Source organism: Limanda limanda, chromosome 17 (genome assembly GCF_963576545.1).
Source record: "Limanda limanda chromosome 17, fLimLim1.1, whole genome shotgun sequence".
NCBI classification, from domain to species: domain Eukaryota; kingdom Metazoa; phylum Chordata; class Actinopteri; order Pleuronectiformes; family Pleuronectidae; genus Limanda; species Limanda limanda.
In genome coordinates, this window is record NC_083652.1 from 17,605,995 (window position 1) to 17,624,382 (window position 18,388).

The following is an 18,388-nucleotide window of genomic DNA, read 5'->3' on the forward strand; positions in this document are numbered from 1 at the left end:
ACACTCAGAACTGTGAGCCATGTTATTTAAATGTATAAACGTTTCCATTTGATTGACCAATCAGAAACCTAAAACGTTCCCAGTATTAAGAAAACAACACACAGAAACCGGAGAAAAAGCAAAACAGAGGAAACATCTTACATTAAATTTAGCTGTATAATTTACAAGACATGCATTCCTTCAAAAATTATAATTCCAGTCAGAACTAAAGATCAAATAAGGAAAATTAAAAAAAATGTATTCAAAATCTAAAATGTTTTGATTTTGTAATTGTCTTGCTTCATTTTATGATATTGTGCATTGCTACTTGAAATTAAAAACAATACATCAGAACCATGAGTGTGCAGCATGTCTGTTTTCTGATTTGTGCTGAACAATCATTTCCTTTAGCGTGAAGCTATAACAGATAAGAAAAACCAGTACCTTCACCTCTGCTGACAGTGGCTTCAACTTATATATGGATTATGCAACCATTCACACATTGTGTGCAATTTAATGAATTTGCCCTTTGGAGCTCAAGAGAAGTTTGGTTAATTTTTGATAACTTTCGACGCATAACTTTTATTTTTCTTCAGCACCTTTTGGTTTCTCCCTCACATACATTGTCTATGAAGTAAGTTAAAGTTAAACTTATTTTAACTAAACAAGAAAGCTGCCAGACACCTCAAATAATAATACTAGTAATTAAAATACTAAATGATAATTAAAAAGTGACCCAAATGCCCTAAGACATTAAGTGATAATTAATTGTAATATTATTACTGGACAGTTATCCCCACATAAACATAAATACATATCCATTTCTCTGTCTCTTTTTTTCAAAGCCTATAGTTTGAATGTAAATCACTGGAAATATTTTCTAAAACATGTTTGACATCATTTTTATAGTCTGTAATTCAGTGTTAATAAATCCTTCATGGATGCTGCATAAGCCATTTATAAGAATAACTTTTAGGTTTGTGGAGAATGAGAAATTACTTGTATTTCCGGCTAGTTCTTGGAATTTATGATTACTTATATCCTGGACCTTCGGAAACTATAACATCTATTACTATAATCCAGTGAGATCACATACAAGTAAATGTTAATAAGTAGTTTTTTGAATGGTTTTTGGTCCAGATGTCCATTGGAGGGGTGTCGCTAATGGATCAGAGCGATGAAAAGACAAAGCATCGTACTAGTGGAACAAAAGTTTCTGTTGTTAGCAGTTTGCAAATGATGTTTAAAGTAAGTCATTACAGCTTGTTAAGCCTTTATTTATTGTGGCATCACGGCAACACATATTTTATGGTCTACAGATTTACAGTAACTATGTGAAAACCTCACAACAGGTTTCCACAGCTCGCCTCCACAATAAATAAATAGTTATTTTACTGTAAATCCAAAAAGCTGTGCATCCTGGCGCCTTGGTTACCAGAGAGCGTCCACAGTGTTTTTCCTCACCGGGCGGTTACCACAGCAACGGAGACACAAGGCCGTCATCAGCCTCAGCCAGCTGCGTCAGAGGAGGAGACGGCGGTTCAACTGACGACTTCCTGTTTCTAAGAAAGCAGCAGGAGGTCGAGATAAAAGCAAAGCCACCGTCATTCTCTGTCTCTCCCCTTTTACCTCTCTCCTCTGTCTATCAGAGTCTTTACCTTCTGTCTGTTTATTGCTCTATTGTTCCCCTCACATCTGGATATTTATCCCTTTGTTTCTGCCTGCCCCTCCTCGCTCTGTAAAGTTCCTGCTCCCACACACATAACACTCCCTCACCTGCCGCTAGCTCGTGGCCAATGGGCTTCTGAGGTGGGAGTTCCTATGGCAACATAACAGGTAAATATAGGTGGAGATAAGGAACTCACCTACACACACTTTCAAACACATTCACACACAAGGGTGTATGTCTGGTTCTTGTGCAAATAATTAAAAAAAAACATTTAACCTTTCATCTCTGAGATCTTGGTCAGCGTCACACTTAGTTGTGGGTTTGTTTGGGGAAAAGTTTGAGAGACATTTTGACTAATGGCTCTGCAGGGACGGATTAGTGAACAGGCTCAGTGGGGGGGGGGGACCCAAGGAGGCAGCGGATCAGGGGGCGACTAAACAAAGAGGCACACAAAACAACCACCACCAGAGAAAAAACAACAGAAGACAACATACTTTGATGGAGCTCATTGTTTGACGAAGTGTCCGGGGGGGGGGCAACTATGACAAATAATCACTCACATATTTTTGCGAAATGATAGAAACCTTCTTAACACTGATGTTTAGAGGAGAATTGACCCTGGGCATTTTCAAGCACAGAGAAAAAAGACATGTATGATGTATGAACTCTTTATATTATATATGAATATCGTAGTTATGTAGATTCGGGAAATACATTTGAGATATAAACTACCAATCTCTACACTCAAGCACAACAGCTTCAACATCTTGATCGGTCAAGTATAGTATTGAATTGTGATTTATAAGCATTTATCCAAAGACATGACGCACATGCTTAAATGTGTCCATGCCCGTTCTGCAGTAAAAGTGGGACAGGGTTTCAGAATAAGATTTCCAACAAGACTGTATGCTCTTATTTTGAAAGGTGACTATATCTTGGTTTCTCTCAGAACCCTTATATTTCTTTAGGTTCCACTTGGTTTACTGACACTTGCCGACCTGATGTCTCTCTTTGACTCCCCACCACACCCACAATTATGATGTCAAACAGATAACAGACCATCGCTGACACTGCTGTATATCCGGATTTGTCACATGGCATTGTGGGATTTGTTCAGGGACGGCCGGGTACATGACACAGACACTACCTCTTTGTTCCACTCTGGAATTTTTCAGGAAAATTCCACCACTCAAAGGTAAAGGTAAAACTCAGGGCAAACAGTCTGTCTCCTTTAACTCGTTGCTGTGAGCATAAAGTAAAAGAATGAGGTCAGACAAATAACTCTGCACACACGCCCCATCCCCTGTGGAAATTACACATTTACATACAAAAGTTCCATGTGAATTTACGCAAAAATTCAAATAGGAATATGTAAATGTACACAAACTCTCCACTATGTCATTTCCTCTGTTTTCCCTCCACTCCACACAGATCCACCCCACCCTGCAGCTGTGGGGCAGGTCAGCTCTCCCTCCGTCCTCTCACTGTCTGGATCTCTGGTTCTCACCATGAAAAGAAAACTGACCAATCTGGCTGAGAGAAGACATAATTGCCATTATGGCTACTGCAGCCCTGCACATCACAGTGTGCTGATTGTTCTGCAGAGGAGGAGGGGGCAAACACTGTCTGCTCCGTGCAGACGCCACACAGTATTATCGTAGCGTGACTGCAGCTCATCCACACACACAAGGGCTCTATCTCTCTCTTTTCAGAACCTCTCAGTCCCTCTGTAATCTTTCCATTAAGCACACAGCAAACATAAAGTCTCTATGGAGCTGAAATTGCATACACCGCTGCCTTTTAAGACAAAAAATATTTTAACTGTCAAGCCCTGGGTAAACACACACTCTCGCAGTGCCACCGCCAATAGGAAATGATAGGAGGACTGAATGGAAAAGCAGTCTGTACCAAGACAGAAACGCCCAACTCGTGTGTGTGTGTGTGTGTGTGTGTGTGTGTGTGTGTGTGTGTGTGTGTGTGTGTGTATGTGTGTGTGTTCCTGTACTTATATCTTAGTGAGAACCAATTTAAGCATAGACCCTACAGACTCGGATCATTTTTGTAAAGTAAGGACATTTTGACCGGTCAAGTCCTCACAAAGGGCCGTTTGAGGGTTAAAACTTGGTTTTACGGTTAGAATTAGGCTTAGGTTAGGGTTACGGTTAGGCATTTCGTTTGGATGGCTAGCGTTATGGACTATGAAGTGCATCATGCCAATGAGTGTCCTCCCTAAGATAGAAGTACAAACATCAGCAAGCAAGTCACCATGTCGTTAATCATTACATTTGAAGGTGAAAACGTGTTTTGAGGCTGGGTTTAGGCTCAGGTTAGGTTGAGGCTAGGTTATGATTAGGTTATGGGTAAGGCAAGTAGAAACTATGATGCATGTTCGAGTAATGTCCTCTGAAGTCATGGAGACATGACCGTGTGTGCGAGAGAGAGAGAGAGAGAGAGAGAGAGAGAGAGAGAGAGAGAGAGAGAGAGAAGGGGGGGCTGAGGTTTTTGGGAAAGTTGACCTTATCCCAGTTCCAATTGCACTTCTCCAACTCTCTTTCCATAAAAGAAAAGGTCAACATTCCCACTACAAGAAAAGACACTGTGACACTTAAAATCCAAGGCCTGCAAATATAACTGGGCTGGAAATCTCTAACAATGACTGTTTGCAGAGGATATGGGAGCAGTCACAGGAAATGTCCATTCCCACAGCAGCAGACTGATGCATTAGGAAACGTCTTTATCAATGTTACTAGATTATGTAGATGATTCTGCTGCCGGCAGACGGAGCCGGCGGTCCCGCCTACTCCGCGTGAACTTTGCCTGGGTGCATAAATATTGTGTGTCTTTGTATCAGCACGCACTAGCCACACAGGCGCGAGTTGTGATGACTCGCGGGGGGGATTCAAGGTGAGGAGCTGAGTGGAGGCGATCTTTGAACAGAGCAACCACAGGTGGATTGAAGCTGAGCGAGTTTACCACAACTTCTACGTGCTCACAACCGCAGAGATAAACTGAAGCATCAGACAGCACAGGGCTGAGTTCTTCCTTTACAACACAACTGTTCTGCAAAAAAGAACTTTTTTATGATTCCTATAATGTTCAGCTTGTCCTCAAGATGTTAGTTAAAAGTGTTTTGTATTCATTGTGCTGCCCTGGAATGCATTATATTCAGAGAGTTTCTCATTTTCTACCAATTAGAACCACCATGCAGCATAATGTGGTCATTATCACCATGTTTAAATATAGGCTAAGTAAAACATTATCACAAAATATAATTCAAACTCTGCAAAGGCAGAATTTAAGACAGGTGGTGTTGTATTGGAACAACTACACTGATTGAGGCCGGGTTCAGTTGGAAGCGCGAGTTGTGTACTAATCGCAGCGTTGGCAGTTTGAGAGCTGGCTCCTCCTGGGCCCGGGCCACAGTGTCCTTGGGCAAGAAGCTGAACCCCAAGTTGCTCCAAATGGCAGATGAGCATGATATGCCTGTGTGTGTGTGAGAGAGAGAAGGCTGAGATTGTAAAGCAGGTTGTAAACTGCTAAGGTAAGAAGCTACAATGAGTGTATAACTAATAGCATAATCACTGAGTGTAGCTCTATGTGGAAAAACAACAATTACTGCAAGTACTTGCTACACTATCAAATACAAGTCAGAAACTTCAAACTTCAATATTCTTAATATGTATTTTTGATCATAGATCAGCACAGGGCTGGATGATGCGGCCAATAATTGTATCAAGATGAAAATATTAATATGAGTCAATATTGATAATTGTTAAATGTCAATTTTTTTTTAATTATTATTATTATTATTATTATTATTAAGTTTAAAAACTGATGATAGCTCCTGAGTGAAAGTTGTCGTTTTAAACTTGTCTTTATGGCCACATAACAACAAACACAATATAACACTTTACAAATCTGAGGAAGGTCAATAAGGTGTTAGTCTCGTCACTGTGTTTGCACAATGCATGAGCAGTATATGGATATATATTGGACTTGTGTTATATTGATATTGACACCCTGCAGTCACCCATAATGCAAATATATTTATATCCTCTCATAAAACAAAGATGATCAACATTTTCATGTGAAAAGAAGAGTCACATGTGAGACCGGTTGTTGCCTTCTGACACACATAATACACTATTTACTAACACCAGATTAAATACAGGAAGCAAGTATAACTTTGTGATTTATTCAGCCATGCGGGCACATCTGTCATCCAGGAACAATATGATGTAAAAACAGCTGAACTGAAATACATTAAAACATTGAAACAAAAACCATCATACATCAGCTAAAACCCACTCATACTGACACACACACACACACGCAACAGCTAAAACCTGATTCGTTCTCTTTGGTGCATGCCATAGCCTGCTCACCATGCGATTTCAGCTGTCGAGACCGAGAGGAAAAAAACTGTACTTGTTTAAACAAGTCAATATTGGTATTGAAAGCATTAAGACAGGAAACCCTCACCATCACTTCCCTTTCAATATGGCTTTTCAATCGCAGCATTGTATGCGTGACAACATCACACTGCTGCCTCTTACAGTTGCCAAGGGGTCACCGTGAATGTTCAATGGAAAGGTTCACAAGATCAAACTCATATGTTCAATTAGAGGTAAGAAGGAAGAACCAGAGCGGCACAGCTGGTTGTTGTTTCTAACGGAGAGTTTAAGGAGAAAACCATTTAATCTGCTTTCTTTCCAGCGGTCAGCTTGTCGGCGTGGAGCGCGAAGGTCTCAGCCACGATCAGAGGGAAGACTAACGAGGCGTCTGCATAAACCTGGGAACAGACAACAAAGCAGTGTGGAGTGACAGTGTCTGTAACATTGTTGTACTAGTTTTACGTTGAATGCTAAATTCATCAACTGAAAGCACTTCCTGGTTTTCATGTTTGTGTTTTGGTGCCACAGTGTACTCCTGGATGGAAAGGCTGTGCAGACACTGCCACCATGAGGCCAACGAGGGGGCATACAAATTGTGATATTGAATTATTTCTAAGCACATCTATCAAAATTTAATTTAATTCAATATTATTTATTCAAACAAACCAAACTATGGAAAATTAAAAGAGAAGAATGTTGACATTATTCGGTCCTGACCAACACTGCCGGGATAAATCTCTGTACCTTGACAGGTTTGGCATCTGTTCTGATCTTGCCCCAGGATACGGCCTCATCAGGTCTGGCCCCAGAGTCCGAGCCATCAAACTCTTGACCTGTGTTTACAAACACTGCATAGTCGGCTCCGTTCCTCTAGAGGGAGACAGAGGAGAGGGAAAGTGTCTGTGAGGAAGTTTGCTTTGCTGTTATACATTCTGTATAACCATATGCAGCTGTCTTGAAGATTTAAGGAAAATGTGAGTTCAGCGCATGTCTGAATGCAGCTATGACAGTCATCTATGTAGTAAAAACAAAAGAGATAAAGATTTAACAGTAGGATGTTACCATAAGATTAGCATTGGCTATGTGATGTTTGACCAGGCCTCCTCCCAAGATGATCATTCCCGATTTCTTGGCAAAAACCGCCTGGCTGTTCATCCTGCGTATATCTGAAATAAAGTCCACATTGACCACATGTAGTCCACATATATGAACAACTAAGACCGCTGCTGTGATCTTGTTCTGTACGAGTGATGTTGCTTTTTACCCTCCACTATGTCAAGTACCAAGCCAGGGCTCTTAAAAGAGTGGAAGTAGATCATGTCCCCCAGAGAGCCATCTGTCAGAGCAGGACTGAACACTGGGATATTATTCTGAAAACAAAGGGGAATTCAATTACATTCATTTCATACTGATACTAAAGTCAAAGACACAGGAACCACAGTTTATTCATGACTTAAACAAACTGACTTGTGTTGCAATGTATTTAAACTTGAGACTTTAAAGATAGACTTTGAAGCAGTGTATTTGTTTTGTGTGATGCCTGACAACATCACCACTATACACCAGGACCCACCTTGTACGCCCAGTAGTAGACAGACTCAGTATTATTGATTTCCTTCCCGAGCCGATGGATCATTTTGGAAGGAGTCCAACGGGTTCCCTGAAAAATAAAGAAGATATAAACAATAATAGCAGACACATTTCAAAATTCCAGCTGCATTACTTTGAGGGAAACATAATCTTTGGTTCAGAAAAACTACCAATACTGAAAAAAATTGTCACACAGAGAGAGACCCACCTCGGTGTTCTGCTCCAACAACATCTGGTCCAGGATGGGAATCACCCAGTCTTCAAACTTACAGTAGTTATCATTGGGCACCAAAAGGTTCCCTATTCTACACACCGAGAGATAAGAAAAAAAGAATAGACCTACATTTAAGACCACTTAAGACCTTTATAATAACAGTCATAATAATATTTAAGACTATTCTCAATGGAAATACACAGCTAGACACAAAATATTCTTGTACCAAGTAAACACGTGTTAGACTCGGTTAAACTTTGATCCCCATTGTCCCAAACTTAAAAGGCTTTAGGCACACAGCGCTCTGCAGGCACTTAAACCTCCACGAGAACCCGTCATCATCAAGCCAATTATTATTATCAATTATCACATTGGATTCATGCAATTGGACGAAAGCTGATTCACAGTATCCATCATGTGCCTAAAAAATCAAAACCCATCCAACTGGAATTTGATAGTTTTTAAAGCTTTTTAATTTAATGTATATATTTTAAGACCTTTAAGGACCCTCAGCCACACTGTGTGTATAACAGTCTGGCTCATGTTTAAAAGGAACCTATCATGCTCATTCCCAGCTCTATGTTGTTATTGTAGGACTAGTAGAGTAGCTCTTGAGTGACAGTTCAATCGATTCTGTATAACTATTTGCCAACCTGTTAATTCCTTTCAAGCGGAGCTCCTTTCCGGGCAGGCTAAAGTCTCCCAGGTATGTGTGAGCCAGACACTTGATAAAATCCTCCTCGATACCTCCAGCTGTGGTAACAATCACATCCACCTCACAAAGAGTAACAGAAACAAAATTGATTTTTGATTTGGATATTTGGGGGGCAGACATGGATAATTGTAACAAGTGCATGAACTTGTACCATTTTGTGCTCTGCCAGATAGCGGATGCTCTCCCTGACTCCGGAGCTGATGAGGTTGGAGGTGTAACCCAGGAAGATGGTGCAGCCCGAGTGCTGGGGGGATTCACCAGACTCAGCTCCCTCTTCTGCCTCCACTGGTTCAAGCCGCTTCTCTATCTGTGGGTCACGGCACAACAACAGTCACAATGTACAATGACCGACTAATGGAACAACGCTGAATCTGTATCATTTCAAGGGTTAGTTTTTCAACCCCAATAAAAACAAAAACAAACATACTTGCCTTTCTTGATATATATCCCCAAGAACAGTTTACATTTTAAGGGCCCATAGTGACAGTCACATTGTTTCAGGAAAGACAAGGTGCAGCTCTATTTCTTTTTTTATTGTATTTTTGTGTTTACTGTATTTATTCAAATGAAAAAATAGATATTGCATTTACTTACCAAACACAATCTGAGAAAATAGAAACTATTTGCAAGGCTAGTACAGGTAATTACCCCATTCCCCTCACCATGAGGTTGATCTGCTGGATGGCCAAGCTCAAGCTACTGGCCTGGAAACCCGTGGTGAGGTAGGACTTCAGCACTTGGTGGAGATCGACCCCCTGGTTGAAGTCATAGCCCTTGATCTTGGGCATGTCCTCTGGGAGTTCGCAGCTGGGCTTGAGGACGGCTTCCATGGCAACAGAGGGGGCACAGTCTGCCATCTCTTTAACAAGAACAAAGATGTGTTAGCAGCACAATGACTGACGTGTAGAGCATAGTGTAGAGCTTGGTGTGTTTGGAGTGTTTGCTGGGTCTTTGGGGGGACCACAAGCAAAAGAGGCCGGGGATCCTAAATCAAACCAAACTGAACCCACCACCATCCTCATCTTCGAATGATTTGTTTCATATCAAAATTATAAAAAAGGAACATACTGTGCAAACACATACATAATAATAACCTGTTCTGCCAAATGAATGTGAGAAGCATTTTTTTTGTTTTTGATCAATAGCAATATACAAAAGTACAAATATATCTATATATAGACAGAGAGTTATGTTGCCTATGCATTGTTCATTGAGGAGGTAAACTATCAAATGTATTGCTCTTTAACAAGTTTTAGTTATTTTCTGCTCATTAAGAAGAGTTTAAAACCAAAAACTTCACTTAGGATCTGTCATTTTAACTAAGCAATACAAACAATAAAGTGGCAAATATCGTAACAATTATCGATCTCAACTGATATCTCAACATAATTTCTCATCCAGCTCAAAGTCAAAACAAGTCCAATTCATGCCTTAGGTGTGTTTAGCGCCCCCTGCTGGTGTATGTAAGAATCTATCTGTGGAATCACAACAATGCTGGAATTCAGTCAAACTGGAAACCATAGATTATATACATACATGTGTATATAAATATAGAGAGAGAGATACTATAGAAAGAGTTCAACCAGTTCAAAACCTCTGTAAGCATTAATCACCAGCTACGACAGCTAAGACTAGCTCTAATATTAGCAATATTAGTAAGACGCAAAAACAAAACGAGGTTACGTTGCACTGACATTGAGTAAGTGGAGAAAATCCACTTAATCTACAAATATACATTTAAATTAGCCTTCATATTAGGGGGCGTTGACAAAGTGTCATGGCCAAAGACCGGTGGAGCTTCCAGATACAAACCAGAAGGAATCACCATCACAAACCGTCCCACCACCGCGGCTTCTCTTCAGGAAATAACAATCCTCTGAGTTTCCAGCACAGCTCAGAGACACGAGGAAGAAAAGTCGAGGTGTATTTAAATCTGTTCTGGCAGCACACGGTGCTCGAACACCTCCAAAACACTCGTGTTTCCCCCCGGAGCTTGACACCAGCACACGGGTACGAGATGAGCTAACTCACCGGTTGTGATCTGTCTGGTCGCTTGGAGGTCGTGAAGACGGATGTAAAACTCAGCTGTTGTTGCTGTTGAAGAGACCCCCGGTTATAGAGTTGTCTGAGAAGTGAAGAGTCTTCCAAACACACGAGGAACAGGTTTACTGAAGACTTGTAAACATTCCATGTGCCGGCTGGAGTTAGCTAGCCGTCACTACGGAAAGCCGGAAGGAGTCAAACCAGACAAAAATCGCCTTTCTGCTGCACATCCCACAAATGAAATAAAAAAAGTGTCTTACTTGCTTGCATATATTATAATTATTATTGTTGTTGTTGTTATTATAACTAGTAGAAGAAGCCGTAGCCGTATTTACCCACATGTAGATATTCACAACCATCAAATAATGTTTATTAATCTGTTGACACCAGAATTTATTCAAAAAGCTAATGTGCTGCTGTTTTTAATTTATATAATATCAATAAGTAGTAATATTAGAAGTAATAGTGGTAGAAGATAATTTCACGCTGACATAACTCCACATGTATTGTTAATAATATTATTGTTAATAGTAGTAGTTTTATGTGTTTCATCTATTAATAACCATGGGCCGAAGTTCATGTTTATGAATCTGGTGTCAATACCACAATTTATCCAGCAATTCAATTTCAATGTGCGACTTTTTTAACTTTAACCACACGTATTGTTATTATTATTTTTATTATTATAGAAACTCAGAATTTAAAAAAACTAAAAGACAGGTATGGTGTTGTTTGGCTGCAAGTAGTGTCTTATCTTCTGTTTTCCATTCTTGCCACATAGGCTACTGTGGTTTGCAGGCGCTGCTCATTCATTGTCTAGGCCTCCAGATATCTACACACACATCTCCTGTGGCTACAGCGAAGACTCCAGCGTCCACACTCAGCTGGTGGTTGGAGACAGAGACAAGAGTGGTATGGGTGAGAGGGTGAAGGCACAGGGAGAAAAAACATTAAAATAATTATACTTATCTAAAAGATGTGGAACAAACCACTTACCCCACTGACTTCATCTTGATGATGCAGTGTGCATAATGTCGTCGGAGGTGCACAAGGGATGTGTACCTGCAATACATGATTATAATAGCATTAATTCTGTGGCAGAGTTAGCTAAATTGGAGACATAACAGGGAATTTGCCTGTTCCTACCTTGACAGTACGATCAGCTGAACAGGTGTAGAGGCTCCCGTGAGATCTGTGGACACCAGTGATCATAGCAGTGTGTCCCACATCAAACTTAGACCTCTTGTTTAAGGTCCCTGCTTGCATGGAAAAGGAGCGGAGCGTGCCGTTGCTGTCTCCTGCCCAAACCTCACTGCCACTGTAGCTCATGGACCGCAGGTAAGAAGTCAGCTAGAAAAGAACAGGTTGGGTCAAGTTGTTACACTGAGGAGAGAAGCACTAAAACAACAGCAAATTACAAGTGTGTCCGTGTGTTTGTAGCTACCCGAAGTTTCTTCAAGACTTTGCCTGCCCTGCGATCATAGACAGCTACAGTCCCGTCTGTACTTCCAGAGAAGATGTTCTTGTCATCTGCTGCCAGGCACATCACAGCATCACCATGGAGCCAGAGACTTTTCACCACAGGGCTGGCCGCTGCAGATCAAATTGTTCAGAACTAATTTCTTCAATCAAGTTCTTTGTCGATTCAAGTGTTTTGTTAATCATCTCATACATGATACTATATATTGTTATCTGCCCTTGAGGGACATTTAATATACTCTCAAGCTTGTTAAATGTTAAATCCCCTCACCTCTGGTGTCCCACATGGTGATTCTCTTGTTCATTGTACCAGCCAGCAACACATCTGTCTGACAGGACAGGCAGAGGACAGCAGAATCAGCTCTGATTAGGCCCCCCACTGCACCACCGGCCTGCAGGTCCCACACCCTCACCGAGCTGTCCAAGCCCCCTGAAACCAGCAGAGACCCTTGAGATGCCAGGCACCAGACCCAGCCCCTATGGGTGTGTAACCCATCCTGTCCTCCCAATGTGTGCAGCAGCGTCCCAGTAGAGCCTGCTTGTAGATCCCACAGTTTAACATTCCAGTCTCTGGAAGCTGTGGCACAAACTTTCCCCTCTCCCCCGACAAGGAGAACAGAGTTGACTGAGGCAATGTGGTTTGTAGAGATGGTGATGCGTTCCAGTGCTGGGGGTGGGCTAGGACTTCTGCAGGGTTGACTTTGTTCCATCTCTACCTGTCTTCCATTACCCAGATTCCCAGGGTCAGCCAAGTTCTCTTGGTGATTAAGAGCACTATCTGCCCCATTAGCATCGAACATCATCCTGTGGTCCCTTTCTTCTTCGATCAGTGCTCCTATATTCTCCACCCTCTCATTCATATCTTCTCTTGATCTTGCTAGTTGGTCCTCACCTTCAATGGGCTGCATTTCACCATCACCATCTTCTATTACCACCGCCTGCACAGCCACTCCTGCCCCTTCTACCTCCGCCTCTCTGCCACCATCCTGTCCCTCTTCGACTGGTTCCCTGTCCTGCCCCGCCTGTTGCTGCTGCCTCACTTGAATACTTTCCTCCTCCTCTTGTTGGGCCTGTTCGGGCACAAGCTGCGTTCTGCCTTTCCAGCAGATTATCAGCTGCTCCATCTCGAGGCAAGCAGTAGGCCAGTCAAAGTCCTCCCTTGGCCCCACTGGAAAGCCAGCTTGGGATCCTATTAATCTACGTGCTCGGAGTTGCCATGCGCTGCTGTCCTTTTCCAAATTACCCAATGTCTGGCAGACCTGAAAAGAAGAGAAACATAATAATTTCCAAGACGGAAGAACTGGAAAGTCTTAAATATTCCCTATCCTTTGTTTGACCTCTAGTATCGCCGTGGAGCAGTTTTGTATTAGTAGGTCCACATTTTCTTTTATCCAATGCACGCTCAGAATTGTGACATAATCAACTTCAGATCACACTTTCACGTACATGTGCAAGAGGCTTGGATGACAAGCAATCCTTCAAATGGTGTTTACACAATTTCAACGATCAAAGAAATACAGCATTAGCCATCAAAGGCAGGGAAGAAGACTGCTTGCAGGTAAACATGAATGTAAATAATGAATAATGTAAAATAATTCTTGTAAATGTTTTAGAAAGGAAAAATATTCAACATATTTCTTGTTTTTATGCAAACACATTTTTGTTTATTTACTAGAAAAAGTCATCACAGCACCTTCAAATTAGGAAACGCTTAATTCTGAAAATATATACTTGCTTTTTCAATTGTCAGGAACACAAACAACAAACTTGATTGAGGATCAATATCAGTGTTAGGAACAGACAGTGAAAGAGAGAAATACATCATACTATAACATCTAAACACAAGTAAGCAAGCACATAAGAAGACAGGATATCTTCAAAGCATTGGTCCCATCGTTCTTTAAAACGTACCTTTGGCAGCACGGTGGTGACACACTGCGCAGGAAGGTACGAGGCGATGAGGGTGATTATCTCCCATGGTAAAGACAACAAGCCATTTGTCTCATCGCAGAGTGAGGGGCTGGCATCTGCTGAGGATGGGTGACCCGCCGGCTGAGGCCTGGAAGGGATGAGAGGGACCAACATGACTCGGTAACCAGTGTCAGGACCTGTCAGTTAACTGAGGGTGAGTCTTACCTCTGGAGGTCAGGCCCGGGAGCCTCATTACTCGGAGGTCTCACAAGGTCAGGAAACGGTTTCCCCTGCTCTTCCAATGAATCTGGTTCACACAGGTTCATCCTGGCGTCAGACATCACTGTGTCTCCTTTGTAAAGGCAGTTGCCACGATTTCAGGCAAAAGCATTGTCTGGCCCAAGGCTTTGAAAATCTTATTTTCTTGCATACTTGTGTGACGATTTTACAACGTGATGTATTTCCCTCTTTCACTGTATGTTCCTAACACTGTTACTGATCCTTAATCAAGTAGGATACAAAATCAGCTGCCTCTAAACAGTGTGGCAACAAAGGCAGCTGCCACACTGTTCAGAGGTAACTTCCTTTATTGCCACACTGTTTGGAGGTGGCACGTGCACATATGTCTATATGTCTCCCTGCCATCAAAGGGGGCTTGAGCTTGAACAGACTGCCATGGACAAATAATGTCTGAGAATGTAACTGCAGATTTCCTACCATCAAATGTATTAACTCACAAAAGCAATTCACACTTGATTTGTCTCCCTGCCACTAATGAGGAAGCAGAAAACATGCAATACTGTCTAATTACAAAGACATCACTGGTTATATTATGTACAGATCATGAAAGGTTGACACACACACACAGCATTTAGAGACATTCTCTCAAAACCAATAACAATCAGTGTATCAATACTTGGATCCAAATATTTCAATGCACATGAGGGATAATTAATGCTAATTGTGTTTTCTAACTAATGCTATAATTGCAATAATTACACTTTTTAAAACATTTTTGTTTGGCAGTGCAGCAAATTAAATGCGTCGTTTGGCCACATGATCAAAACTACCTTCATTTACACCCTTACCTTTTAGTATTGATTTGTTAAACGTTACATATAATGTTCATATTCAGGTTTTTCATTTTAATTTGGGGTTGCAAGATACATCTTTAGGATGCGCTGAGATGCATCATCAGTGATGTTCCTGGGGTCATTGGGAGTTTCGGGTCTTTAAACATCCAGGGTTCATACACATTTGGACCAATGGAAATCCATGACGTTTCCATGACACTTCAATAACTTTAAACCAAATTTCCATGACTAAACATTTTGTGAAATCTCAGTGTATTCATGATAAAGTGACAACATTTTGTACTTAAGCTAACAATGAGAATTCTAAAGCATACAGTACACCCACTCCAAGGAGGAGTTTGATGAATTTGTTAATATATTGAACACACGATGCTTCCATCACTCTGAATAAACTTCAAATGACCAGTCTGTGGACTTTATGTTCAAATAAATGTTACTTGGTATAAATATTAGAAAAAGTGAGTAAATAAGAAGTAAATAGTAAGTAAACATATGTTGTGCAATAGGAGTAGACTTGACGTTGGCTAATTATTAATAATCATGAAATATGATTATTAAAATAATAACAATTATTTATTAAAAATAATTAAAAATTATAAGGTTATCACTTAAGAAGAGTAAAATAATCAATTAGAAATTATACGGTTATCCATTAAGAATAGTTAAATAATTAATGAAAACAATAAAATTATCAATTAAGAATGATACAATCTGTAAATATTACTTATCGTAGCGGGGCACAACCCTGGTTACAGGGACCAACGAATCAAGCTATAAATATCAGTCTCATATGATAAATGTTAAATTAATAATCTCAATAGTTAATATTAATGATTATTTAATAAACAATGAAGGGTTTTCAGTTCAAGCACAGGCTATCGTAATCCAGCTGTATTCACACACATATGCACAAATAATCACAGACTACAGATACTTTAATTACAAAAGCATTTATTAAAGAAAGGGGAAATATAGTTAATGTTATTCAATGATTCATCATTTTAACAAACTCCAATATTTCAAAGATAACAACAGCAGCAGCACTTATCACAATTCAGAAAATACATGTAAAACCTGCGGTCTACCTATGTATGTCTGTCTGTGTGTGTGTGTGTGTGTGTCAATGTGTCTCTCTATGTGTGTGTGTGTGTGTGTGTGTGTGTGTGTTTGTGAGAGAGAGAGAAGAGGGGGAGTGGCACATTCAAGATGGCGGCCGATAATGATTCGTGGAATCAAGAGAGCCGAAAACTCTCAAAATGGTGGTTTGACTACAGACAAGATGGCAGAATTCGTTTATGAATTTAGAGCCAGAATGGAGGGCGGGTCTAGAGATGAATAATCTCCTATGGCCGCCGGACCACGTGTGGGACACAAAGGAGGAGGCAGAACAAAAGGATTCTTTGTTCTAGCTTAGCTTTGGCGTCAAAATGGCGGCAAGATGCGTTCAGGCCCTCTGAATATAGATTTAACTATGTGACATGAACTGTATTATAAATACAGATCGGAACGTGTGTATACGTAGGTTTAGGAGAAAAGAGAGAGAGGGCAAAGAGAGAGAGAAAACATGCAAGAAGATAACAAAGAAGCTCTTAAAACACGCCAGAGATAAGTTAACAGTGATTTAACCACTCAGCCCCCAAGCGGACGTTGTGGGCTGATGTTCTGATCGGTGAAATCACTGCAGACTTACCCGGACGTAAACAGCGCGGCCGGAGGCTTTTCTCGCGGCCCTATTCACTGTAACACACGGAACCGGAAATGAACCGGAAGTAGCCGGATAGTCGTGGCTAAACAATAGACTCGGCGGTCTCACACAAAACGAATACACTCAAATATTAAACAATATGCTACATATCAAAACGAACATCTGCCCGGACAATATAAACCTCTCTTACTGTAACCATAGTTTCGTGGGGTGCATGCGCGTTGGCGCGAATATCCCGGAAGTTCAGTGAATAGCTTGTAGTCTCTCAGGCGGACTCCCGTGAGCTCCGCAGCTGGGCCGAGCAGGAGCGGATACGTCATGCTCCGTGACGGGATGAGGCTTTCCTCTTCTTCGGTAGCAGCGGAGATCGTGCTGCCTTACAGGAACGTGCGGCTGCTGGTAGCCGTTGTAGGTTGTGTGGAAAAACAATAAAAGTCTGTGGAAAGTGTCGGAATCCGTCCCGCGGGTGCACTTCCTGTTTCGGTCTTTCAAGTTAAGACAGCAAAAAGTCCTATCAAAATAAAACTTCGACTGAGATAAAAAGAAAGAAATATGAAATGAGTTAAACAAACGTCTTATCGCCTCCATTAGCTTACTGGGTTGACTGGTAAGACCCCTGGGGGTCTAGTTGCAACGTCAGCCCTGGAGTAAAAAGAGAAAGATTTCTGTGAGCTCAGCAGTCTTGTACCCCTGAGAGGAGGCCAGCCTCCTTGAGAAGGGGGGTCAGGGGTCAGTTGGCTATCAGCCAATTGAAGGTCAGAAGTCAAATCTCAGAGGGCGGCTGAGAGATGGTGTCCTGAATGGACCCAGGAAGTGATTTGCTCCCACATGGAGATAAGATCTCCATGCTGGTTTTTTTATTAGAGGGGACACTCTAGGCTGGTCTCAGCATTGTGTGTAGGCCTCGTTTATGGTTCTTTGTCTGATGGTCAGCACACTGGGAGTCTCCCCCAACATATATATTGTTTTTTATTGTTTTACTTATGTGTGGTGTATTTATTGTGTTTTTATGTTTCTATGTTCATTGTATGCACCAATAACCAGAGCAAATGGTGTGTCATTCATTTATCCACAAAACTCTTAATATTTCTCTCTTAATAGTTCCTCCTCCCTGGCCACCTTGTACTGCTTCCTGAGAGTTCTTAGGTCTTGCCGCAACTGTTGTATTTTTCTGGCCTTACGGTTCTTGTTGTAGGCTGTTCCCATTTTCAACGTGGCCAAATCTCTCAGACGCATTGCCGACAATGATGGTTGTCAGTGCATGCAGCTTTCTGTCAGCTTCGCAGTTGGCTGTTGTTGGTACGATTTCACACCCATCATCGTTAAAGGGCTGACACTCCCTCCTGTTGTTGCTTCTCCTGCGTCTCACCAGGAACTGGTCCTGTGCGTTGCACCTCTTTCTCCTTGTTCAGGCATTTCATTCTGGCCTGATTGATTTCTAGTCCACGCAGATTCTTGCACTATTTGCCGCAGATACATATTGCATTCATCGTCGTCTGGCCGTTTGCAATCGTCAAAATCCTCGGGTCCGTCCTTTCCCTTGAAAAGGCTTACTTCCATTCTTGCCACATACTGTAGTTGCAGGCGCTACTCTT

General features: G+C 41.4%; 2 protein-coding genes across 2 annotated transcripts; both read right to left on the minus strand.

Moving 5' to 3' along the window:
* Nucleotides 1–5,829: 5,829 nt before the first annotated feature.
* Nucleotides 5,830–10,745, minus strand: LOC133023220 (deoxyhypusine synthase-like). Its single transcript, XM_061090190.1, has 10 exons — nt 10,593–10,745; nt 9,224–9,420; nt 8,713–8,868; nt 8,500–8,621; nt 7,841–7,937; nt 7,616–7,702; nt 7,307–7,412; nt 7,105–7,208; nt 6,787–6,912; nt 5,830–6,440 (listed from the first exon to the last, which is right to left on the minus strand). Exons 2-10 carry the CDS (start codon nt 9,416–9,418, stop codon nt 6,345–6,347), a joined length of 1,089 nt encoding a protein of 362 aa, XP_060946173.1. The 5' UTR covers nt 9,419–9,420; nt 10,593–10,745; the 3' UTR covers nt 5,830–6,344.
* A 668-nt stretch (nt 10,746–11,413) lies between these two features.
* LOC133023692 (F-box/WD repeat-containing protein 9-like) lies at nt 11,414–14,320 on the minus strand. The gene is made up of 7 exons (XM_061090763.1): nt 14,220–14,320; nt 13,995–14,142; nt 12,355–13,342; nt 12,049–12,197; nt 11,751–11,954; nt 11,601–11,666; nt 11,414–11,488 (listed from the first exon to the last, which is right to left on the minus strand). The coding sequence occupies exons 1-7, from the start codon at nt 14,318–14,320 to the stop codon at nt 11,414–11,416; spliced, it is 1,731 nt and encodes a 576-aa protein (XP_060946746.1).
* Nucleotides 14,321–18,388: the final 4,068 nt, after the last annotated feature.

What these genes read in the sequence shown, in the direction of transcription:
- LOC133023220 (XM_061090190.1), bottom strand. Translation starts at nt 9,418, where the DNA reads ATGGCAGACTGTGCCCCCTCTGTTGCCATGGAAGCCGTCCTCAAGCCC. An exon ending in TGTTGGAGCAGAACACCGAG is followed by an intron (nt 7,703 to 7,840) that starts GTGGGTCTCTCT and finishes TTTATTTTTCAG; the next exon opens with GGAACCCGTTGGACTCCTTC. An exon ending in TAGCCAATGCTAATCTTATG is followed by an intron (nt 6,913 to 7,104) that starts GTAACATCCTAC and finishes GTCTCCCTCTAG; the next exon opens with AGGAACGGAGCCGACTATGC.
- LOC133023692 (XM_061090763.1), bottom strand. Translation starts at nt 14,320, where the DNA reads ATGAACCTGTGTGAACCAGATTCATTGGAAGAGCAGGGGAAACCGTTT. An exon ending in AAGTCTTGAAGAAACTTCGG is followed by an intron (nt 11,955 to 12,048) that starts GTAGCTACAAAC and finishes GTTCTTTTCTAG; the next exon opens with CTGACTTCTTACCTGCGGTC. An exon ending in ATCAAGATGAAGTCAGTGGG is followed by an intron (nt 11,489 to 11,600) that starts GTAAGTGGTTTG and finishes TCCAACCACCAG; the next exon opens with CTGAGTGTGGACGCTGGAGT.